This window comes from Eschscholzia californica, unplaced genomic scaffold (genome assembly GCF_041429995.1).
Source record: "Eschscholzia californica isolate CP2 unplaced genomic scaffold, dmEscCali1.0.p SCAF_1, whole genome shotgun sequence".
In the NCBI taxonomy this organism is placed as follows: domain Eukaryota; kingdom Viridiplantae; phylum Streptophyta; class Magnoliopsida; order Ranunculales; family Papaveraceae; genus Eschscholzia; species Eschscholzia californica.
Genome location: NW_028238198.1, coordinates 57279686 through 57305736, shown reverse-complemented (window position 1 = coordinate 57305736; position 26051 = coordinate 57279686). Strand labels below are relative to the sequence as shown.

The 26051-nt window shown below is 33.9% G+C and overlaps 1 protein-coding gene across 25 annotated transcripts; it reads left to right on the top strand.

Annotated features, from left to right (window-relative positions):
- Positions 1 to 380: 380 nt before the first annotated feature.
- Positions 381 to 25542, top strand: LOC147567781 (tubulin-folding cofactor B-like). Of its 25 annotated transcripts, XR_015230862.1 has the most exons (11): positions 381 to 952; positions 1274 to 1392; positions 1623 to 1684; positions 2126 to 2167; positions 8728 to 8923; positions 10093 to 12869; positions 13629 to 13704; positions 18467 to 18619; positions 18803 to 18844; positions 24786 to 24861; positions 25206 to 25542. XR_015230862.1 is itself a non-coding variant. In XM_086654343.1 (7 exons), the coding sequence occupies exons 1-6, from the start codon at positions 933 to 935 to the stop codon at positions 10156 to 10158; spliced, it is 360 nt and encodes a 119-aa protein (XP_086510469.1). In that variant the 5' UTR covers positions 381 to 932; the 3' UTR covers positions 10159 to 10168; positions 24786 to 25192. The 25 variants fall into 25 exon arrangements, 4 of the variants coding, with proteins under 4 accessions (XP_086510469.1, XP_086510468.1, XP_086510470.1 ...); XR_015230852.1 differs by lacking the exons at positions 13629 to 13704; positions 25206 to 25542 and adding an exon at positions 23565 to 23615 and having other exon boundaries at positions 10093 to 10168; positions 24786 to 25192; XR_015230861.1 differs by lacking the exons at positions 18467 to 18619; positions 25206 to 25542 and adding an exon at positions 17155 to 17374 and having other exon boundaries at positions 24786 to 25192.
- Positions 25543 to 26051: the final 509 nt, after the last annotated feature.

The following is a 26051-nucleotide window of genomic DNA, read 5'->3' as shown; positions in this document are numbered from 1 at the left end:
GAAGTAATTTCATAAATTTTTCTGTTAAAGTATGAATAAGAGTTAAATCTATCACATTCCTATATAGTTAGCATTTGACCCATATTGGCATAAACAACTACAAATGAAACTACAACCACTTATGCGCTTACGCCAGTCAAACAACAGAAAATAGAAAATGAAGAAATAATTATTTTTTTCTCCCAGCGAACCAAACGATAGAAAATATGAAATTATTTATAGAGATAATTATTCTCGAAGAAAAAGTTTCTCGAGGTAAAAGTTTCTCTATTTTTTTTCCTTTTCCCTAATTGCTATCAAACAAAACCTTAGGAAACACGCTCTCTTTCCTCTCTTGGGGGTTATTTATGTAAATTCAGCTTGTTTTTCTCTTTTCTCTCTTTCTGTTGTAGTCTTGCAGATGAGAGCGACGGTGAGATGCTATCATTCTTCTCTCTCCTTCCATCTCCCCCACCTTTTCTTGAAATCTCTCGCCTCACAACAATCTTCGTTCAAAGGGAGAAATTAGGGTGAAGAATCTACCCCTAATTGAAGAAACAAAGAATTAAACACTAATTGAAGAATCAATTCAAGAATCACCCCCTAGTTGAAGAACCCTAGTTGAATAATCAATCAAGAATCAAACAAAGCTCAAGTTAGGGTTTTAATCGTTTTTTCTTCGTCTTGTTTCATTCTTGACCTAAAGCTCGGTTGAATTAGGGTTACAGATTTTTGTAACAACACTGAAGGGTTGCGATTTATAAATCTCAAGTTAGAAAGAGTGGAATTTTCAAGGGTATTGAAACAGAAATTCCACTCTTTCAAATCGTCTTTGTATTACTATTGCTTGGAAGGAAGGAAGGAGGAAGTGATGGCTAATAAGTTACAGATTGAGGGAGACGATTCTGTCCTTCTCCGAGTAACGCATTCTAATCTCAAGACCTTCTCATCAGATGTTTGTTTCTCTCTCCAGGTACTACTCTCTTCCTTTCTCTCTCTCTCAAATCTGCAGACTAATTTTATTAACAAAAATGTTGGTATCTTAATTACTTGATATAATGAATGTTTTGTTTAATGTTTTGAAAACCCAAGTTCCTATTTGTTTTTCATGGAAGGGTTACAATTACAATTGACAAACCAAAGTGGCTACTGGCTATATCATATACTGTACAAATGGGAAGTATTTGGACTAGTGCCAACTTACACCCCGATTCATGTTTAAAGTTTTTCTTAGTGTGGCTTCTTATATGTGTTACATGATCTTATCTGATCAACTTGTTCTAATTTATGGAAGGTTCCGATTACATATAGTAGATCTGGATCCGTCTTCAGTAACCTCTGGTGGCTGGCTGGAAGATACTTCATTGGTGGAGAAATACTCAATTTCTGAAGAAGCCTATGACAAACTAGGTGGTGAGTTTTATTTGATTAGTGTCAATCTTGAGAGATTGTTAGGTTGTTGAGCTTGGGTCTTGGTCAGTATTCCTTGTACTGGGGAAGTGTTTTTTTTGTTTCTTTTTAACTTCTCATTTTCCTTGCTGTTTCTTACTTTACGTAAAGAAAATGTTTTGTTTTCTAACTTTTCTTTACGTTGTATTTCTCGTTATTGGATTCTTAACATCAACAACTCATGAATGTTTCAGGTACTTTTAGAAAATTCAAGGAAAAAATGGCTTCTCAAAACCCATCAATTGTACAGAGTAAAGTAAGCACCTAAGTTTTATTGTTAACATACTTAAGATCATCTTATCTTACCATGGAAACCAATTTTTTTTATTACTGCTTTAAAATCAGTCCAACACTCTGTCCATTCGATGTATACCATGTAGTAGCCTCTATATATTATGCTATCTCTTCACTGAAGTTATAAGTCGAAGATGACATACATTATGAGAAATGGATGCACAAGTGCCGGTGGAAGGAATTTATGACAAGGTTCAAATATCATTCTGAGGTGTCTTGGATAGGAACTCATACCTAATTTCAAACAAATTAAGACATTTGATTGAGCAAAACATCTTTGAAACAAGTAAACAACCTTAGAGAGCCCCGGGTTACCACCAAAATATAAACAGAGCAGGAAATACGATGAATTTGATGTTTTGGATCATAGTGTTGCCTTAATTGATATGGATTTTGTGTGCAGATACCAGATAACTACATGGAAGACCTTTGTGCAAATATCAAGGTTAGACATCTCTGTCAGTTTAATTTGTGTTCCTTTCTTTTAGTTATCTTTTCCTTCCAGTGGCAATTACCATATCTACCATGAAATGTTTTATGTGGATGTACTTGTTTGATACAAAAAAATGAATCTACCTTCACCCGATGCTGAGTGTGTCAGGGCTCATTTGTCAAGTATAATATTATATTCTTTATATATGAAATAGATAAGGGAATAGTAACAGAGATATGTAAGTTGGTTACAACTATGTTAACACTGATGTTTTATTAGACTATTAGTGTCTATTAACAGTATTAGTGGCGCATTAAAGGTTGAGGAGAACTCTATCGCGTTAATTGATGAGAGATTGTAAAAAAGTATATTAATGGATTTACTTGGTTTCAGTGAAAGGATAAGTAGCACAGTGAGAGAAAATGGTAGTTCGGGGATTCATATTACTTAGAATCAGAAAAATTTTCAGCTTTAGTCTGCAGCCTCTTAGTTGATGGTCGTGAAAATCCTGTGCTAAAATAAAAGAATTTCGCCCTAGATAATTATCAAAAAGGTGCATAACGTACATAGTGGTTTCATATTTCATGGATAGCCTACTTAAATGAGTTTATGGGTTGTTTATTTACTATCAATGGTAATTCTATTGGAACTTCCATTATAACGAAGGAGCTGGGATAGCCTACTTAAATGAGTTTATGGGTTGTTTATTTACTATCAGTGGTAATTCTAGAATAACATGTTCAATTCATAAATCTCAGGTTTTTCCTTTGATTTGTTTTACTCAATTGGATAAAAACCTAAACATTGACCATCACATTTTTTTTACTTGGAAGAACAAGATCTTCTAATTGATTTTCTTGATGGTACCGATGAATTCAAAGTCTTGACTCTTGGCTCTTGACTATCACTTTTTCTATATAAAGCTGTTGTTGTCTTCCTTTTTTGCAACTCATTAAGCGTAGCTATCATTACTAGAAGACATGTTGCTTTCTTGTCCTATCACATACTTGTTATATCATTTTATTAAAGAAGTTTCAATATTACCTTATGCAAGTACATATATTCTATTTGTCCACCAATAATTAAGGGAAGGGTTCCACAATCCTGGGGATTGATGCTTAAGACATGGTGTATATGTCTTGTTTTACCCAATAATTGATTTTTTTTCTTATTTACACTACTGCACCTGCTTCATAATAGTGATGCGTAAGAAACTTCAATGTGCTATGTAGTATATTGTTCCATCAATATTCGAGGGAGGATTATACATTTGTCCTTTGTGATGCTTAAGAATTAAAACTTTAATGTGGTATACCACATTGTTCCATCGACATTCGAGAGAAAGATTATACATTTGTCGATTCTGATGCTTGAGAAATAGAACCTCAATGTGGTATACCACATTGTTTCGTCGAGAAAGATTTTACATTTGTTAGTTGTGATGCTTGAGAAATGGAACCTTAATGTGGTATACCACATTGTTCCATCAATATTTTTGGGAAGGATTATATATTTGTCGGTTGTGATGCCTAAGAAATGGAACTTTAATGTGGTATACCACATTGTTCCATCGATATTTTCGGGAAGGAATATAAATTTGGCCGCTGTGATGCCTAATAAAATTGAACTTTAATGTGGTATACCACATTGGTCAATCAATATTTTCGAGAAGGATTATACATTTGTCGGTTGTGATGCCTAAGAAATGGAACTTTAATGTGGTATACCACATTGTTCCATCGATATTTTCGGGATGGACTTTACATTTGTTGGCTGTGATGCTTAAGAAATGGAACTTTAATGTGGTACACCACATTGTTCCATCAATATTTTCGGGAAGGAATATACATTTGTCCGCTGTGATGCCTAATAAAATTGAACTTTGATCTGGTATGCCACATTGGTCAATCAATATTTTCGAGAAGGATTATACATTTGTCGGTTGTGATGCCTAAGAAATGGAACTTTAATGTGGTATACCACATTGTTCCATCGATATTTTCGGGATGGATTTTACATTTGTTGGCTGTGATGCTTAAGAAATGGAACTTTAATGTGGTACGCCACATTGTTCCATCAATATTTTCGGGAAGGAATATACATTTGTCCGCTGTGATGCCTAAGAAAATTGAACTTTAATGTGGTATACCACATTGGTCAATCAATATTTTCGAGAAGGATTATACATTTGTCGGTTGTGATGCCTAAGAAATGGATCTTAAATGTGGTATATCACATTGTTCTATCGATATTTTAAGGATTACAGATTTGTCGGTTGTGATGCCTAAATAATGGAACTTTAATGTGGGATACCACATTGTTCCATGAATAATTTCGAGAAGGATTATACATTTGTCGGTTGTGATGCCTAAGAAATGGAACTTTAATGTGGTATACCACATTGTTCCATTTGTATTTTTGGGAAGAAACAAATATTTGTCGGTTGTGATGCCTAAGAAATGGCAGTATAATGTGGTTTACCATATTTTTCCATCAATATTCTTGGGATGGATTATACATTTGTTTGTTTTGATACCTATGAAATGGAACTTTAATGTGGTATACTTTATTGTTCTATAATATTTTCTGAAAGAATTATACATTTGTCAGTTGCGTTGCCTAAGAAATGGAACTTTAATGTGGTATACCACATTGTTCCATCAGTATTTTCGGAAAGCTTATACATTTGTCTGTTGAGATGCCTAAGAAATGAGACTTTAATGTGGTATACCACATTGTTTCATCAATTTTTTTGGAATGGATTATACATTTATCGGTTGTGATGCCTAAGAAATGGAACTTTAAAGTGAAATGCCTAACATCTGTCGAATATAATGCTTAAGAAATGGAACTTTAATGTGTTATACCATACATTTCAATCAATAATCGAGGGAAGGATTATACACTTGTGGGTAGTGATGCTTAAGAAATAGAAATGTGGGATACCATATTGTTCCATCAATAATTGAGGGAAAGATTATATATTTGTCGGTAGTGATGCTTAAGAAATTGAACTTGAATGTGAATATTGTTTCATCAATAATTAAAGAAAGTATTATACACTTGTCGTTAGGATGCTTAAGAAATGGAACTATAATATGGTATATCATATTTATTTATCAATAATCGAAGAAGGAATATACATTTGTGATTTGTCGATAGTGATGCTTTAGAAATGATTTTTTAATGTGCTACATACCATATCGTTCCATCAATTTTCAAGGGAAGAATTATACATTTTGCGGTTGTGATGCTTAAGAATTGAATCTTTTACATGGTGTACCACATTGTTCCATCAATATTCGAGGGAAGGATTATACATTTGTCGGTTTTAGTGCTTAAGAAATGGAACTTTAATGTGGTGTACCATTACAATATATTTTCTGCAATAATCGAGGGAAAGATTATACATTTGTCGGTTGTGATGCTTAAGAAATTGAACTTTAATGTGGTATACCAATGCAATAAATTTTCGTCAATAATCGAGGGGAAAATTATACATTTGTCGGTTTTGATGCTTATGAAATTGAACTTTAATGTGGTTTACCATATATTTCCATCAATAATCGAGGGAAAGATTTTACGTACCTGTGTAGTGATGTCGAAGAAACAAAACTCTAACGTGGTATACCATATTATTCCATTGAAGTTGGGGGAAGGATTATATAATTGTGGTTGTGATGCTTAAGAAATGAAATTTTAATGTGGTATACCATATATTTTCATCAAAATAACCGATTGAAGGAGACCATGTCATGGAGGTTGGTCACTGGTTCTTAGCCCATCAGATATTCTAGAAATGTATAATCTTGGGGATGTTGGTCATTCATCATCCTAATGGACTTTCTTTTTTGTCACTAAGTCAATATGATTCAGAAAAAGAATCAGCATTCTTAAAGGTTGGAAATTCAGCTTATTGGTGTAAAAACGAAACAGTTTTCTCCTTCAGTATATAGAATGTATTAGACTATAAAAGGTTTAATGGATAAGCAAATAATTGTCTGTTTCTAGAGTAAGATCATGACTTCGAAAATAGTTTTAGATCTAGGAATGTAAATTGATTCCTCTAATAGGTAACCAAATAAATATTTGTTTTGGTGACTCGAGAAGCAACGCTTCGAAAATAGTTTTAGATCTCCTCTCTTGATGTTGACGAAAAACTGCTTAGGAGAAAAAAAGGTTAGTTAATTTTGGCCAGATTGTTTGATATACATTACAACTTGAGCATAAATTTGATTGACTTGTCCTTAATACTAATAATATAGACTGTAAACCTGACATGTATTTTTAGTTATTAATCGGTTGATGGCTTAAACAGGAGTAAGCAATTTAGTTTGCACTTGAAAAGTTCAAAAGCATTGACAAGGCTGCAAAGATGCCAGTACTAGAATCAGTTTGTTTTCAGCTTTTGTAGATGGAAATTTTAATAAAATCGAAGAGTTCATCTGCTTTTGCATGGCAAAAAAGGTGAGCTTCTTGTGCAGGTAATTTTGGGTATGTTTGTCATATCTTGAGTGCCTGTCCTAGTTAAAAATAAAGGGCATGTTATATCTTCAGATATCTACTCTAGACTCTCTATCAGGAGGTTTGCATTAAAAGTTGAAAGTTAGAATCGGAAATCATTTTGCCACCCTGTTTCGTAAGAGAAGAACAAACTGGTCGAGATGGGTAATAATCTACTAAAATCGTGAAATGTTCAATTTTGTAGCTCTTAACTGTTAAACAATGTCCACTATGTTGCATTATAATACCTAGATCCTTATACAAGGATGATTCTAACTAACATATTGTTAGTGTGGATGACAACTTCAATCATTATGGATGATCCCCTTAAACAAGCACAAGCTTCTCGCACGATGTCAATTTTATTACAGAGACCCCTAAGTCACAAGCTTATCAGGTATCTGCATTCATATTCAGGAGCTGCTAAATATGCTAGCTCAAAGCTGGGAGGTCACTTATTGGTTTTTAAATTAAGAGCAATTCTCTCCTATAGTAGAGAATGTAATGGACTACAAAACGTTCCATGGGCGACCAGTTTACGATTCATTTTATAGTTTCACATAAAATCAAATTTTGAACTCTCGTATGTAAATGGGTCTGCCGTACAAGTAATTAGATAAAAATTATTTCGATGGCAAGAAATAACCTTGCATTTTGGCCTTGTAATTGTCTTGTTTGTTGACGTGGAAGAAAAAAGCAGTGATAAAGAAATAAGGTCCGCTAGTTTTGTCCGAATTGCTTGATTTTTGTAACAATCTAACTTCGTATAACCCTGCACCTCTTTATACGGATATAAACTAGGTTCCTTCTATTAGGAGTTGAATTTAAGGGGTCACGATTTGTTTGTCCCGGTACATTTGTGGGCCTCGGACACCGAAAGCTTTATGAGGACTCAGGTGTAAAAGTTCACCTAAGTTGTAGTCTCTGTAGCAGTTATTCATTGGTTAACTGCTTCAATCGGAATCGGCAATTTAGTTTGCACTTGAAAGATTTAGGAGAAATTTCATGACATCTTTGTAGATTTTCTTCTGGACTTTTGCTGCAAAGTTTCAAATTTGGATCTGTGTTTTCAAGTTTCATAGTTGGAATGTTTTGTATCGTGATTGATTAGTTACTTTTTATGAGAACCCAAATGCTTTTCTGATATCTGCATAGCTAAATTAGATTTGCAGCTGAGAACACTAGAGTAATACTATATTTTAACCTGTAATTCAAATAGTTCTACCAGTGGTTATTGATGCTTATATTATGATCATGGACAATACCCTACCATCAGTAATTGTGGAATGCCTAACAAGTTTGTTTCGGATAAGTAAAAGATATATTACAGAATAGCCGTAAAGATCACACATTTGTCTTCTTCAGTTAAAAAACATTTTTGAAATCTGAAGAGAATCAGTTCGTATAATAGTTCTACAAGAGCATCTGTGAGGGGTTTGCATCTTAAGTTCGGAATTAGAACTGGAGTTTAGTTCGTTGTTAAGCCAATCTGATTCGTAAACACAATAATTGCTTCAATCATTTACAATGATCATTCCAGACAAGAACAAGCTTAGCGTCTAATATCTCTTCTATAATGGATTTTTTTTGTGTTAGTCTTCAAGAAGGATTCACTGAATTAAGTTCTCTCAGGCCTGGGAAATTAGATTTTGGTATTCACGGCGCAATTAATCTCTCTTAGATTAGAGAATAAATTAGACTGTACGATAAAAGGCTTCATGATTAAACTCCATATTTATTGATTTCAATTTTATTGTTGTCTCATGTTTCAACATTGAGATTTGACATCGAAATCAGATTTTGACCTTGAGATGTAAATTGATTTCTCTTAAGGTAATCAAGCAAAAATCTGTTTTTCCCAATGGCGAGAGGAAATCATGCCAGCCTAGTGTTTACTTTCTTTTTCGTTTTCGAACAAAAAAAACAGTGAAGGAGAAAGAAGGCTAGTCAATTTCCCGCAGATTGCTTGATTTACATTACAATTTAGAAGTACTTTTAGTTTTTGATTGACTTTTCCTCAATAGTCTATTTGGCAGTTATAGTTTGCATTTGCACTTGAAAATATGCAGAGAATTGTCCAGGCTGCAGAGATGCAAATACTGGAATCAGTTTGTTTTTCAGTTTTCATAGCTTGAATTTTCAAGAAAATCAGTGATTTCAACTTGCATTGTCAACGAGAACTACGAAGATTAATTTTCTTATTTGACTGCCAAGATGTTGAAGATGATTATTGAGGTGAAAGAGGGAGAGAGGAAGGCTAGAAAGGTGAGTTCTCCTTCTAGTTGAATCGTATTACCTAAATAAGTTCATATTAATGGTACAGTATCTGCAGCTTGTTTCTCACGTCACTACTAGTTAAATAATATCGATAGTGCATGTTGTATCGAAGAAATAATGTGTTCCAGTTTTTTTTCAATTGCTTGAAGTTAATACATGCCTGGGGATATTGGTAATTCATCACTCATAAAATAAATGGTCTGGCCTATAAGTTTCTCCTCAGGAAACTCCACTACGAGGTTTGCTCATAAGTTTGGAAGTTTGAATCGAAATTTATTTCGTCACCAAGCCATTCTGATTTGTAAATAGCAGAACTAATTGCTCGAAACGGGTAATGATCTATTTAGATCGTGAATATAAGAATTATACTAGCTCTAAGCCTCTAGCTGCTTAACAATAATATGTTACATTGCGATAGCTGGCCCTTATACTGAGACTACCCTAACTAAATATTTTTTCTGTAAACGACATGCTTCAATCACTTGTGGTAATCCTTCCAAACAAGCACAAGCTTATTGCCTAAGGTCTCTTTGATTACAGGTCGCAAAGCTTATCTAGGTGTATGCAATCACATTAGTTGATGAAGTTGGCTTCTTCTTTTTAAATTCTACTTTTAGAGATAATTATCGCAAAATCCATTTTGATTATTTGCTGTTTTGTGTTTCTCAAAATTTATTAACTCTACTTTATTGTTTCAACTAGATTTCTAGTAAGAGGGCAGGGTTTCAGCCTTAAGGTTGTTTGTCCGAATCCTTCGCAGTCGTGGTCACCGGGAAGCCTTATCTAGATTGCATCTGCATAGATCGGCAAATAAAATCAGTGAGACTTGGGTGTAAAAATTCACCCAAGTTGTAGTCAACACTAATAACTTGAAATGCTGACCAGACATCTAATGCCTACTCGCAGTTATTCATCAATTTACCGCTTGAACAAGAATGTTCGATCTCAGTTTGCTCTTGATAGATTGAGTGTAATTGACAGAGAATCTTCGTAGAATTGACAAAGCATCCAATTTATTAACTATACTCTTATTTGTTAGTTTTTCAATTTTATATTTAGATTTCTTATGGCGTAATAGATTAGTTATTTCTAAAGAAAATGTGAAGAGTTCATATAACATTTGACAGATATGATGCTTTTCTGATATTGAATTGCAGGATAACATGATTATTGAGGTGAAGGAGGGAATAAATTGGATGGTTAAAAAGGCGAGCTTCGTTTAAAAATATGCAGGTAATTCTCTTTCTAGTTAAACATATCAGTCATATAGTATCTGCAGTTGCTCTCTCATCACTTATCACTATTAGTTACATAGTGTCTATAGTCGTCAATCACGCATAAAAAACTCTGGCCGAGTATATTGTAACCTTGGCGGTTATTTTGTTTTCTATTTCATGGGATTGTCTGAGACCGTCATAAACATATTAATGTGTCAAGACATTAGTATGAAAGATGCAAACGACCTGTCAAAGCTAAAACACCTTTTAGGAAAATTTAGGAACCGTACATGATAGTCTGGCAGATTGTCGGCACAAAATTGAACTGACAGTAAGGCACAAAATTTGAGGGAAGGACTACATATTTGTTGGTTGTGATGCCTAAGAAATGGAACTTTAATGTGGTATACCAATTTGTTCCATCAATATTTTCGGGAAGGATTAAACTTTTGTTGGTTGTGAATTGTGATGCCTAAAAAATGGAACTTTAAGCTGGTATACCACAGCGTTGCATCAATATTTTCGGGAAGGATTATACATTTGTTGGTTGTGATGCCTAAGAAATGGGACTTTAATGTGCATACCACATTGTTCCAATCAATATTTTCGGGAAGGATTATACATTTGTCGGTTGTGATGCCTAAGAAATGGAACTTCAATGTGGTGTACCACATTGTTCCACAATATTTTTGGTCAGGATTTTACATTTGTCGGTTGTAATGCCTAAGCAATAAAACTTTAATGTGGTATACCACATTGTTCCAAAATATTTTCGAGAAGGATTATACATTTGTCGGTTGTGATGCCTAAGAAAAGGAACTTTAATTTGGTATACCACATTGTTCTATCAAAATTTTTCAAGAAAGATTTTACATTTGTCGGTTGTGATGCCTAAGGAATGGAACTTCAATGTGGTATAACACATTGTTCCATCAATATTCGAGGGAAGGATTATACATTTGTCTCTTGTGATGTTTGAAAAATGGAACATTAATGTTGTTGATTTCCATCAATTTTTGAGGGAAGGATTAAACTTTTGTCGGTTGTGATGCTTGAGAAATGGAATTTTAATGTAGTATACCATATATTTCTATCAACAACGGAGGAAAGAATTATCCGTTTGGCGGTTGTGATGCCTAAGAAATGAAACTTTAATGTGGTATACCACATTGTCCAATCAATGTTTACGGGAAGGATTATACGTTTGTTGGCTATAATGCTTAATAAATGGAACTTTAATGTGTTGTACCATATATTTCAAATCAATAATCGTGAGAAGGATTACAAACTTGAGGGTAGTGATGCTTGAGATATGAGAGTGTGGTATATACCATAGTGTTCCATGAATAATCGAGGGAAAAATTATATGTATGTATGTAGCGATGCTTAATATATGTAAATTTAATGTGATATATCTTATTGTTCCATCAATAATCCAGGGAAGTATTATACATTTGTCGGTAGCGATGCTTAAGAAATGAAACTATAATATGGTATACCATATTTAACCATCAATAATAGAGGAAGGATTATACCTTTGTCGATAGTGATGCTTAAGAAATGAAAATTTTATGTGGTATATACCCTATTGTTCCATCAATATTCGAGGGAGGAATTATACGTAATTCCGTTGTGATGCTTAAGAATTATACATTTTCGAGAAGGATTATACATTTGTCGGTTGTGATGCCTTAGAAATGAATATTTTCGAGAAGGATTATACATTTATTTATCAATAATCGAAAAAGGAATATACATTTGTGATTAGTCGATAGCGATGCCTTAGAAATGAATTTTTAATGTGCTACATACCATATCGTTCCATCAATTTTCAAGGGAAGAATTATACATTTTGCGGTTGTGATGCTTAAGAATTGAATCTTTTACATGGTATACCACATTGTTCCATCAATATTCGAGGGAAGGATTATACATTTGTCGGTTTCAGTGCTTAAGAAATGGAACTTCAATGTGGTATACCATTAGAATATATTTTCTTCAATAATCGAGGGAAAGATTATACATTTGTCGGTTGTGATGCTTAAGAAATTGAACTTTAATGTGGTATACCAATACAATAAATTTCCGTCAATAATCGAGGGGAAAATTATACATTTGTCGGTTTTGATGCTTAAGAAATTGAACTTTAATGTGGTTTACCATATATTTCCATCAATAATCGAGGGAAAGATTTTACATACCTGTGTAGTGATGCCGAAGAAACAGAACTCGAACATGGTATACCATATTATTCCATTAGAGTTGGGGGAAGGATTATATAATTGTGGTTGTGATGCTTAAGAAATGAAATTTTAATGTGGTATACCATATATTTTCATCAATAACCGATTGAAGGCGACCATGTCATGGAGGTTGGTCAATGGTTCTTAGTCCATCAGATATTATAGAAATGTATAATCTTGGGGATGTTGGTCATTCATCATCCTAATGGACTTTCTTTTTTGTCACTAAGTCAATATAATTCAGAAAAAGTATAAACTGAATTTGTACAAATTGTTCACAGCTCTTCCTTTTGAACAAAGTATACTGCATTGTAGTACTTGATCATTTATACATGAGTCGCTAGCTGATATTTTATTTACGATGAAAAAACTGATTATGTCTTCTGGGAGGCGCTGAATCAACATTCTTAAAGGCTGGAAATTCAGCTTATTGGTGTAAACCCGAGACAGTTTTCTCCTTCAGTATATAGGAATGTAAATTGATTCCTCTAATAGGTAAACAGATAAATATTTGTTTTGGTGACTCGAGAAGCATCGCTTCGAAAATAGTTATAGATCTCCTCTCTTGATGTTGACGAAAAACTGCTTAGGAGAAAAATTTGTTTGATTTAGGTTACAACTTGAGCATAATTTTATGGTTTTTGATTGACTTGTCCTTCATACTGATAATATAGACCGTAAACCTGACATGTATTTTTAGTTATTAATCGCTTGATGGGTTAAACAGGAGTAAGCAATTTAGTTTGCACTTGAAAAGTTCAAAAGCATTGACAAGGCTGCAATAATTTTTTTCTAGAATACAAACAACAACATAAACATTAGATATAATCGCAATAATTTGAGGGTAGAACTACATATTTGTTGGTTGTGATGCCTAAGAAATGGAACTTCAATGTGGTATACCAATTTGTTCCATCCATGTTTTCGGGAAGGATTAAACTTTTGTTGGTTGTAATGCCTAAAAAATGGAACTTTAAGGTGGTATACCACAGTGTTGCATCAATATTTTCGGGAAGGATTATACATTTGTTGGTTGTGATGCCTAAGAAAGGGGACTTTGATGTGCATACCACATTGTTCCAATCAATATTTTCAGGAAGGATTATACATTTGTCGGTTGTGATGCCTAAGAAATATAATTCTACAATAATAGATTAGTTATTTCTAATGAAAAAGTGAAGAGTTCATATAACATTTGACAAAATATGATGCTTTTCTGATATTGAATTGCAGGATAACATGATTATTGAGGTGAAGGAGGGAATAAATTGGATGGTTAAAAAGGCGAGCTTCGTTTAAAAATATGCAGGTAATTCTTTTCTAGTTAAACATATCAGTCGTATAGTAACTGCAGTTGCTCTCTCATCACTTATCACTATTAGTTACATAATGTCTATAGTCGTCAATCACGCATAAAAAACTCTGGCCGAGTATATTGTAACCTTGGCGGTTATTTTGTTTTCTATTTCATGGGATTGTCTGAGACCGTCATAAACATATTAATATGCCAAGACATTAGTATGAAAGATGCAAACGACCTGTCAAAGCTAAAACACCTTTTAGGAAAAATTAGGAACTGTACATGATAATCTGGCAGACTGTCGGCACAAAATTGAACTGACACTAAGGCACACAATCATTTTTCCTATGCACAATGGACGCAATTCAGACTTGCTGTCTCAATAGGATTTAGTAACCGTGGAAGTATTTTTAAACTGTCATTATTAATGAATAATTATAGAAGTACCACGTGGGTGAAATTATTTTCATATTTTTAGGTAGTAAAATTTATTTGTATGACTTAGTCTATCGGCCTCCATCAAACAAAAATCCTACTTATGTCCATGCTTGGTGGTGTGTGACTGTGTGTTTGATGAAAATGGTGGGCGTGTGTGTGGTGGTTTGGCGATGGAGGAAGTGGTGGAGGCCTGGTAGTGGAGGCAGCGACGGGATTCAAACAACAACATAAACATTAGATATAATCGCAATAATTTGAGGGTAGAACTACATATTTGTTGGTTGTGATGCCTAAGAAATGGAACTTCAATGTGGTATACCAATTTGTTCCATCAATGTTTTCGGGAAGGATTAAACTTTTGTTGGTTGTAATGCCTAAAAAATGGAACTTTAAGGTGGTATACCACAGTGTTGCATCAATATTTTCGGGACGGATTATACATTTGTTGGTTGTGATGCCTAAGAAATGGAACTTTAATGTGCATACCACATTGTTCCAATCAATATTTTCGGGAAGGATTATACATTTGCCGTTTGTGATGCCTAAGAAATGGAACTTCAATGTGGAATACCATATTGTTCCACGATATTTTTGGGAAAGATTTTACATTTGTCGGTTGTGATGCCTAAGAGCCTAAGAAATAGAACTTTAATTTTGTATACCACATTGTTCCATCGATATTTTTGTGAAGGATTATACGTTTGCCTAAGAAATGGAACTTTAATGTGGTATACCACATTGTTTTAATCAAAAATTTTCAAGAAAGATTTTACATTTGTCGGTTGTGATGCCTAAGGAATGGAACTTCAATGTTGTTGATTTACATCAATATTCGACGGAAGGATTAAACATTTGTCGGTTGTGATGCTTGAGAAATGGAATTTTAATGTAGCATACCATATATTTCTATCAACAATGGAGGAAAGAATTATCCGTTTGTCGGTTGTGATGCCTAAGAAATGAAACTTTAATGTGGTATACCACATTGTCCAATTAATGTTTACGGGAAGGATTATACATTTGTTGGCTATAATGCTTAATAAATGGAACTTTAATGTGTTATACCATATATTTCAAATCAATAATCGTGAGAAGGATTACACACTTGAGGGTAGTGATGCTTAAGATATGGGAGTGTGGTATATACCATAGTGTTCCATGAATAATCAAGGGAAAGATCATACGTATGTCTGTAGCGATGCTGAATATATGTAAATTTAATGTGATATATCTTATTGTTCCATCAATAATCGAGGGAAGTATTATACATTTGCCGGTAGCGATGCTTAAGAAATGGAACTATAATATAGTATACTATATTTAACCATCAATAATAGAGGAAGGATTATACCTTTGTCGATAGTGATACTTAAGAAATGAAAATTTTATGTGGTATATACCCTATTGTTCCATCAATATCCGAGGGAGGAATTATACGTAATTTTGTTGTGATGCTTAAGAATTGAAACTTTAATGTGTTATACCACATTGTTCCATCAATATTCGAAGGAAGGATTCTACATTTGTCGGTTTTGATGCTTAAGAAATGGAACTTTAACGTGGTATAGCAATACAATATATTCCCATCTGCCTATAGTGATGCTTCAAAATTTAACTTCAATGTAGATTCCATATTTTTCAATCAATAATTAAGGGGAAAATTATTCATCTTTGGGTCAAGGAATAAAATGTCGGTTTCGGTGGAAATTTCGGTCGGTCCAAAAGTGGAAACGTTTCGTGGAAATGTTTCGGTCTGTGTGGAAGTTTGACAAAACTACTTAAATGATAGAAATATGTTAGGAATGTATATAATACCCAATCACACAATCAGTTTAATGGGGTAAGTTGAATTATTGTCGATAATAAAGCCTAAAAATTACATTGTTACAATGACTAGTTACAAATAGTTGATATTAGGGGATTAAGTGAGAAAAGTTAAACAGATTTATAACAAAACGGTTAGTTTGGGGGTTAATATGTAATCGCACAGTTAGACAAGGAGATACAATGAATTAATTGTTGATAGTAGCACAAAAAAAAACAAATAGGGAAGTTTTATAGGTGCCCCTTAATAGGGTGGAAGGCGCTCCAGATCCCAGAACAATTAGGGAAGGAGGCGCTTTCAACACTTACGGGAGGCGCCTATACATCTTCCCAAAGGGTTTTTATTTGAAACTCTATACTCTTTCCTCGTCTTCCTCGATAGTTTTTAGGGGTTTTTACTTTCTCTCTATAGAATTCAAAATCGAAGAAAATCTCTTAAAATTTCCTTCCAATTTTCGATTTCCTTCCTTTACTGCTGGATTTCTTTTACTTGGTAAGTAGTTATGGTTCAATTTCCTTTAATTTTAGGGTTTCTTACTCTTTAGGGGTTCTTACTCTTCAGGGTTTCTTACCTTTTCTGTTCGATTTCCTTCTTAGATAAGAAATGTCGACATTTCTTCATGTTTCGACCGAAATCTTACCAAAAATTTCTGTAAGCGTGTTTCTGTCTACCTAATTAGGAAAACCGACATATTTCGGCAACTTCGACCAAAATATGTCGACTTTTCATTCCTTGCTTTGGGTAGGGACGCTTAAAAAAACAAAACTTTAATAAGCTTGAGAAGTATTATAAATTTGTGGGTAGTGATGCTTAAGAAATAAAGTATTAATAACCGAGGGAAAGATTATACATCTGTGGGTCCTATGCTTAAGAATGAAACTTCGATGTGGTATGCAATATTGTTCCTAAAATAACTGAGGGAAGGATTGGAAATTTGTCGATTGTGATGCTTACAAAATGGAATTTTAATAACCGAGGTAGGGGTAGTACATCTTTGGGTAGTGATCCTTAAGAAATAGAACTTGTTGAGTTTGATCATTGATACACTAACAAATATAGTGGTGATTTAAGTCGTGCACGATTTTGCCTGTTGAATTCAACTATATTATAATATAGTTATAATATAATAGTTTTCAGTTTTTGTTGCTTGATTTATGCTTTTTTGGTTTGCTGATGCGTACGAACATGAACGATAGTTTACGACAGGATAAGGAGATTAAGAGATACGTTACTGAACAACCATTGGGATTACACAATTTGTACAATAGCATCTGATTTGTTCCTTGTGTTACCAAATGCCATAACAAGCGAGCCAATCAAAAAAAATTTCGCCTATCGACCCATTTGGTTGAGATGCTGCATCTTCCATTATAATGCCTTAATTGTGCTTGGTGGAAGCTAGTCAGGGGTTGCAAGGTAGTCTTTCATGTATAACTTGGTTCTTGTAATGTTTGTTATCAGTTGCATATTCATTTGCAATATGTCATCTTACGAATTACTCAATAGTAACGCCTGAGAGGATTAGGACAGATCATATACAGACTATATGGACATAGTCATTAGAAAAAGAAGTTATCATAGGATGGTAACAATTGATAGAAAACTTCAGTAAGAACAAAAGAGATCATTAAGGCTCATATTATGTATGCTGTATCAAGGAGACCATGCCATGGAGGTTGGTCGTTGGTTCTTAGCCCATCAGACATTTTAGAAATATATAACCCGTGGATGTTGGTCATTCGTCATCCTAATGGATTTTCTTTTTTTGTCGCTTAGTCAGTTTGATTCAAAAAAGAATAAAATGAATTTGTAATTGTTCAATAATAGCAGCCCTTCTTTATGAAGAAAGTATGCTGCATTGTGGTACCTGATTCTTCATACAGGAGCATAGGTGGCTGGTATTTTAGTTACGATGAACAAACTTATTGCATTATGTCTTTTTGGAAGAACATTGTTGATACAATGCATTAAAAAAAATGAAATAAAGTATGAAACTTTAACAATAAATAACATGTAATTTATGAAATTACAGCTAGGTTCGAAGATTTCATATGAAACCCTAGAGAGAGAAAGTGGGCGGCCAGAGGAAGAAGACGATGAAAAAAGAAACTGTTCTTCAAACCCTAATCTATTAGGGAAGTTTTAAGGGCGCCCCCATAATTGTAAAAGGCACCTCTCTCAAGGCAGACGCCTTTGACATTTACGGAGGGCGCCTTTACCTTCCTTTGTAGTTATTTTGCCTTCAAATCTTTTAATGTTATGGATTTGCCATTTGACCCTGACCTAACTATGTGATTGCAATTTACACCTCAAACCTTCTGATTTGTAACAAATCCGTTACTTTTTTTCCTTTTTGCCCCTCCTCATATAAACTATTTTCATCCATAATAGTACTATAATTATAACAATGTTCTCTTTAGGCTTCATGATGGATAAAATATATTAGTATATACAATTCTAATATATTTCTATTATTTTTGTGGTTTTGTAAAACTTCCACACTAACAGAAACGTTTCCACGAAACATTTCCACTTTTGGGTCGACCGAAATTCCACCGAAACCGAAGTTTCATTCCTTGCATACATTATGAGAAATGGATGCACAAGTGGCGGTGGAAGGAATTTATGACAAGGTTCAAATATCATTCTGAGGTGTCTTGGGTAGGAACTCATACCTAATTTCAAACAAATTGAGACATTTGATTGAGCAAAACATCTTTGAAACAAGTAAACAACCTTAGAGAGCCCCTGGTTACCACCAAAATATAAACAGAGCAGGAAATACGATGAATTTGATGTTTTGGATCATAGTGTTGCCTTAAATGAGATGGATTTTGTGTGCAGATACCAGATAACTAAATGGAAGACCTTTGTGCAAATATCAAGGTTAGAAATCTCTGTCAGTTTAATTTGTGTTCCTTTCTTTTAGTTATCTTTTCCTTCCAGTGGCAGTTACCATATCTACCATGAAATGTTTTATGTGGATGTACTTGTTTGATACAAAAAAATGAATCTACCTTCACCCGATGCTGAGTGTGTCAGGGCTCATTTGTCAAGTATAATATTATATTCTTTATATATGAAATAGATAAGGGAATAGTAACAGAGATATGTAAGTTGGTTACAACTATGTTAACACTGATGTTTTATTAGACTATTAGTGTCTATTAACAGTATTAGTGGCATTAAAGGTTTAAGAGAACTCTATCGCGTTAATTGATGAGAGATTGTAAAAAAGTATATTAATGGATTTACTTGGTTTCTGTGAAAGGATAAGTAGCACAGTGAGAGAAAATGGTAGTTCGGGGATTCCTATTACTTAGAATCAGAAAATTTTTCAGCTTTAGTCTGTAGCCTCTTAGTTGATGGTCGTGAAAATCCTGAGCTAAAATAAAAGAATTTCGCCCTAGATAATTATCAAAAAGGTGCATAACGTACATAGTGGTTTCATATTTCATGGATAGCCTACTTAAATGAGTTTATGGGTTGTTTATTTACTATCAATGGTAATTCTATTGGAACTTCCATTATAACGAAGGAGCTGGGATAGCCTACTTAAATGAGTTTATGGGTTGTTTATTTACTATCAGTGGTAATTCTAGAATAACATGTTCAATTGCTAAATCTCAGGTTTTTCCTTTGATTTGTTTTACGGAATTGCATAAAAACCTAAGCATTGACCATCACATTTTTTTTACTTGGAAGAACAAGATCTTCTAATTGATTTTTTTGATGGTACCGATGAATTCAAAGTCTTCACTCTTGGTTCTTGACTATCACTTTTTCTATATAAAGTTGTTGTTGTCTTCCTTTCTTGCAACTCATTAAGCGTAGCTATCATTACTAGAAGACATGTTGCTTTCTTGTCCTATCACATACTTGTTATATCATTTTATTAAAGAAGTTTCGATATTCCCTTATGCAAGTACATATATTCTATTTGTCCACCAATAATTAAGGGAAGGGTTCCACAATCCTGGGGATTGATGCTTAAGACATGGTGTATATGTCTTGTTTTACCCAATAATTGATTTTTTTTCTTATTTACACTACTGCACCTGCTTCATAATAGTGATGCGTAAGAAACTTCAATGTGCTATGTAGTATATTGTTCCATCAATATTCGAGGGAGGATTATACATTTGTCCGTTGTGATGCTTAAGAATTAAAACTTTAATGTGGTATACCACATTGTTCCGTCTACATTTGAGAGAAAGATTATACATTTGTCGGTTTATAATGCTTGAGAAATGGTATACCACATTGTTTCGTCGAGAAAGATTTTACATTTGTTGGTTGTGATGCTTGAGAAATGGAACCTTAATGTCGTATACCACATTGTTCCATCGATATTTTCGGGAAGGATTATTATATATTTGTCGGTTGTGATGCCTAAGAAATGGAACTTTAATGTGGTATACCACATTGTTCCATCGAAATTTTTCGGGATGGATTTTACATTTGTTGGTTGTGATGCTTAAGAAATGAAACTTTAATGTGGTACGCCACATTGTTCCATCAATATTTTCAGGAGGGAATATACATTTGTCCGCTGTGATGCCTAAGAAAATGGAACTTTAATGTGGTATACCACATTGGTCAATCAATATTTTCGAGAAGGATTATACATTTGTCGGTTGTGATGCCTAAGAAATGGATCTTAAATGTGGTATATCACATTGTTCTATCAATATTTTCGAGAAGGATTACAGATTTGTCGGTTGTGATGCCTAAATAATGGAACTTTAATGTGGTATACCACATTGTTCCATGAATAATTTCGAGAAGGATTATACATTTGTCGGTTGTGATGCCTAAGAAATGGAACTTTAATGTGGTATACCACATTGTTCCATGTGTATTTTTGGGAAGAAATAAATATTTGTCGGTTGTGATGCCTAAGAAATGGTAGTATATTGTGGTTTACCATATTTTTCCTTCAATATTCTTGGGATGGATTATACATTTGTTGGTTTTGATACCTAAGAAATGGAACTTTAATGTGGTATACTTTATTGTTCTATAATATTTTCTGGAAGAATTATACATTTCTCAGTTGCGTTGCCTAAGAAATAAATATTTGTCCTTAATACTAATAATATGGACTGTAAAACTGACATGTATTTTTAGTTATTGATCGGTTGATGGCTTAAACAGGAGTAAGCAATTTAGTTTGCACTTGAAAAGTTCAAAAGCATTGACAAGGCTGCAAAGATGTCAGTACTAGAATCAGTTGTTTTCAGCTTTTGTAGATGGAAATTTTAATAAAATCGAAGAGTTCATCTGCTTTTGCATGGCCAAATTGGTGAGCTTCTTGTGCAGGTAATTTTGGGTATGTTTGTCATATCTTGAGTGCCCTAGTTAAAAATAAAGGGCATGTTATATCTTCAGATATCTACTCTAGACTCTATCAAGAGGTTTGCATTAAAAGTTGAAAGTTAGAATCGGAAATCATTTTGCCACCCTGTTTCGTAAGAGAAGAACAAACTGGTCGAGATGGGTAATCTACTAAAATCGTGAAATGTTCAATTTTGTAGCTCTAACTGTTAAACAATGTCCACTATGTTGCATTATAATACATAGATCCTTATACAAGGATGATTCTAACTAACATATTGTTAGTGTGGATGACAACTTCAATCATTATGGATGATCCCCTAAAACAAGCAGAAGCTTCTCGCACGATGTCGATTTTATTACAGAGACCCCTAAGTCACAAGCTTATCAGGTATCTGCATTCATATTCAGGAGCTGCTAAATATGCTAGCTCAAAGCTGGGAGGTCACTTATTGGTTTTTTTAATTAAGAGCAATTATCTCCTATAGTAGAGAATGTAATGGAGTAATGGACTACAAAACGTTCCATAGGCGACCAGTTTACGATTCATTTTATAGTTTCACATAAAATCAAATTTTGAACTCTCGTATGTAAATGGGTCTGCCGTAAATAACCTTGCATTTTGGCCTTGTAATTGTCTTGTTTGTTGACGTGGAAGAAAAAAGCAGTGATAAAGAAATAAGGTCCGCTAGTTTTGTCTGAATTGCTTGGTTTTTGTAACAATCTTACTTCGTATAACCCTGCACCTCTTTATACGGATATAAACTAGATTCCTTCTATTAGGAGTTGAATTTAAGGGGTCACGATCCGTTTGTCCCGGTACATTTGTGGGTCTCGGACACCGAAAGCTTTATGAGGACTCAGGTGTAAAAGTTCACCTAAGTTGTAGTCTCTGTCGCAGTTATTTATTGGTTAACTGCTTCAATCGGAATTGGCAATTTAGTTTGCACTTGAAAGATTTAGGAGAAATTTCATGACATCTTTATAGATTTTCTTCTGGACTTTGCTGTAAAGTTTCAAATTCGAATCTGTGTTTTCAAGTTTCATAGTTGGAATGTTTTGTATCGTGATTGATTAGTTACTTTTTATGAGAACCCAAATGCTTTTCTGATATCTGCATAGCTCAATTAGATTTGCAGCTGAGAACACTAGAGTAATACTATATTTTAACCTGTAATTCAAATAGTTCTACCAGTGGGTATTATGCTTACTATATGATCATCTACAATTTTTTTCGTGGGTACTAACAATGCTGTGGTGGTTCGAATGATGCTTACTATTATGATCTTGGACAATACCCTACCATCAGTAATTGTGGAATGCCTATCAAGTTTGTTTCGGATAAGTAAGAGATATATCACTGAATAGCCGTAAAGATCACACATTTGTCTTCTTCAGTTTAAAAACATTTTTGAAATCTGAAGAGAATCAGTTTGTACAATAGTTTTACAAGAGCATCTGTGAGGGGTTTGCATCTTAAGTTCGGAATTAGAACTGGAGATTAGTTCGTTGCTAAGCCAATCTGATTCGTAAACACAATAATTGCTTCGATCATTTACAATGATCATTCCAGACAAAAACAAGCTTAGCGTCTAATATATCTTCTATAATGGAGAGTCAGTGAGCTTATACATGTTTTTTTTTGTGTTAGTCTTCAAGAAGGATTCACTGAATTAAGTTCTATCAGGCCTGGGAAATTAGATTTTGGTATTCACGGAGCAATTAATCTCTCTTAGATCAGAGAATAAATTAGACTGTAGTATAAAAGGCTTCGTGAATAAACTCCATATTTATTGATTTCAATTTTATTGTTGTCTCATGTTTCAACATTGAGATTTGACATCGAAATTAGATTTTGACCTTAAGATGTAAATTGATTTCTCATAAGGTAATCAAGCAAAAATCTGTTTTTCCCAATGGCGAGAGGAAATCATGCCGGCCTAGTGTTTACTTTCTTTTTCATTTTCGAACAAAAAAACAGTGAAGGAGAAAGAAGGATAGTCAATTTCCTCCAGATTGCTTGATTTACATTACAATTTAGAAGTACTTTTAGTTTTTGATTGACTTTTCCTCAATAGTCTATTTGGCAGTTATAGTTTGCATTTGCACTTGAAAATATGTAGAGAATTGTCCACGCTGCAGAGATGCAAATACTGGAATCAGTTTGTTTTTCAGTTTTCATAGCTTGAATTTTCAAGAAAATCAGTGAGTTCAACTTGCATCTGTCAACGAGAACTACGAAGATTAATTTTCTTATTTGATTGCCAAGATGTTGAAGATGATTATTGAGGTGAAAGAGGGAGAGAAGAAGGCTAGAAAGGTGAGTTCTCTTTCTAGTTGAATCACATTACCTAAATAAGTTCATATTAATGGTACAGTATCTGCAGCTTGTTTCTCACGTCACTACTAGTTAAATAATATCGATAGTGCATGTTGTATCGAAGAAATCATGTGTTCCAGTTTTTTTTCAATTGCTTGAGGTTAATACATGCCTGGGGATATTGGTAATTCATCACTCATAAAATAAATGGTCTGGCCTACAAGTTTCTCCTCAGGAAACTCCATTACGAGGTTTGCTCATAAGTTTGGAAGCTTGAATTGAAATTTATTTCGTCACCAAGCCTTTCTGGTTTCTAAATAGAATAACTAATTGCTCAAGACGGGTAATGATCTATTTACATGGTGAATATAAGAATTATACTAGCTCTAAAAGCCTCTAGCTCCTTACAATAATATGTTACATTGCGATAACTGGCCCTTATACTGAGACTACCCTAACTAAATATTTTTTCTGTAAACGACATGCTTCAATCACTTGTGGTAATCCTTCCAAACAAGCACAAGCTTATTGCCTAAGGTCTCTTTGATTACAGGTCGCAAAGCTTATCTAGGTGTATGCAATCACATTAGTTGATGAAGTTGGCTTCTTCTTTTTAAATTCTACTTTTAGTGATAATTATCGCAAAATCCATTTTGATTATTTGCTGTTTTGTGTTTCTCATTATTTATTAACTCTACTTTATTGTTTCAACTAGACTTCTAGTGAGGGGGTAGGGTTTCAGCCTTAAGGTTGTTTGTCTGAATCCTTTGCAGTCGGGGTCACCGGGAAGCCTTATCTAGACTGTATCTGCATAGATCGGCAAATAAAATCAGTGAGACTTGGGTGTAAAAATTCACCCAAGTTGTAGTCAACACTAATAACTTGAAATGTTGACCAGACATCTAATGCCTACTCGCAGTTATTCATCAATTTACCGCTTGAACAAGAATGTTCGATCTCAGTTTGCTCTTGATAGATTGAGTGTAATTGACAGAGAATCTTCGTAGAATTGACAAAGCATCCAATTTATTAACTATACTCTTATTTGTTAGTTTTTCAATTTTATATTTAGATTTCTTATGGCGTAATAGATTAGTTATTTCTAAAGAAAATGTGAAGAGTTCATATAACATTTGACAGATATGATGCTTTTCTGATATTGAATTGCAGGATAACATGATTATTGAGGTGAAGGAGGGAATAAATTGGATGGTTAAAAAGGCGAGCTTCGTTTAAAAATATGCAGGTAATTCTCTTTCTATTTCATGGGATTGTCTGAGACCGTCATAAACATATTAATGTGCCAAGACATTAGTATGAAAGATGCAAACGACCTGCCAAAGCTAAAACACCTTTTAGGAAAATTTAGGAACCGTACATGATATTCTGGCAGACTGTCGGCACAAAATTGAACTGACAGTAAGGCACACAATCATTTTTCCTATGCACAAAATTGAACTGTCTCAACAGGATTTAGTAACCGTGGAAGTATTTTTAAGCTGTCATTATTAATGAATAAATTATAGAAGTAGCGCGTGGGTGAAATTATTTTCATATTTTTCTGTAGTAAAATTTATTTGTATGACTTAGTCTATCGGCCTCCATCAAACTAAAATCCTACTTATGTCCCTGCTTGGTGGTGTGTGACTGTGTGTTTGGTGAAAATGGTGGGCGTGTGTGTGGTGGTTTGGCGATGGAGGAAGTGGTGGAGGCCTGGTAGTGGAGGCAGCGACGGGATTCCGAGGAGGTATATATATATATGCACAAGACTGCTTACTTAAATAATTTTGTAAGATCTATTTAAACTCATTTTTTTCTAGAATACAAACAACATAAACATTAGATATAATCGCAATAATTTGAGGGAAGGACTACATATTTGTTGGTTGTGATGCCTAAGAAATGGAACTTCAATGTGGTATACCAATTTGTTCCATCAATGTTTTCGGGAAGGATTAAACTTTTGTTGGTTGTGATGCCTAAAAAATGGAACTTTAAGGTGGTATACCACAGTGTTGCATCAATATTTTCGGGAAGGATTATACATTTGTTGGTTGTGATGCCTAAGAAATGGGACTTTAATGTGCATACCACATTGTTCCAATCAATATTTTCGGGAAGGATTATACATTTGTCGGTTGTGATGCCTAAGAAATGGAACTTGAATGTGGTGTACCACATTGTTCCACAATATTTTTGGGAAGGATTTTACATTTGTCGGTTGTAATGCCTAAGAAATAAAACTTTAATGTGGTATACCACATTGTTCCAAAATATTTTCGAGAAGGATTATACATTTGTCGGTTGTGATGCCTAAGAAATGGAACTTTAATTTGGTATACCACATTGTTCCATCAATATTTTTGTGAAGGATTATACATTTGCCTAAGAAATGGAACTTTAATGTGGTATATCACATTGTTGCATCAAAATTTT

Excerpts from the sequence above, each read along its gene's own strand:
- LOC147567781 (XM_086654343.1), top strand. The coding sequence starts at position 933 with ATGTTTGTTTCTCTCTCCAG. Across the intron at positions 953-1,273 it reads ATGTTTGTTTCTCTCTCCAG|GTTCCGATTACATATAGTAG; the intron begins GTACTACTCTCT and ends AATTTATGGAAG. Across the intron at positions 2,168-8,872 it reads ACCTTTGTGCAAATATCAAG|ATGTTGAAGATGATTATTGA; the intron begins GTTAGACATCTC and ends TTGACTGCCAAG.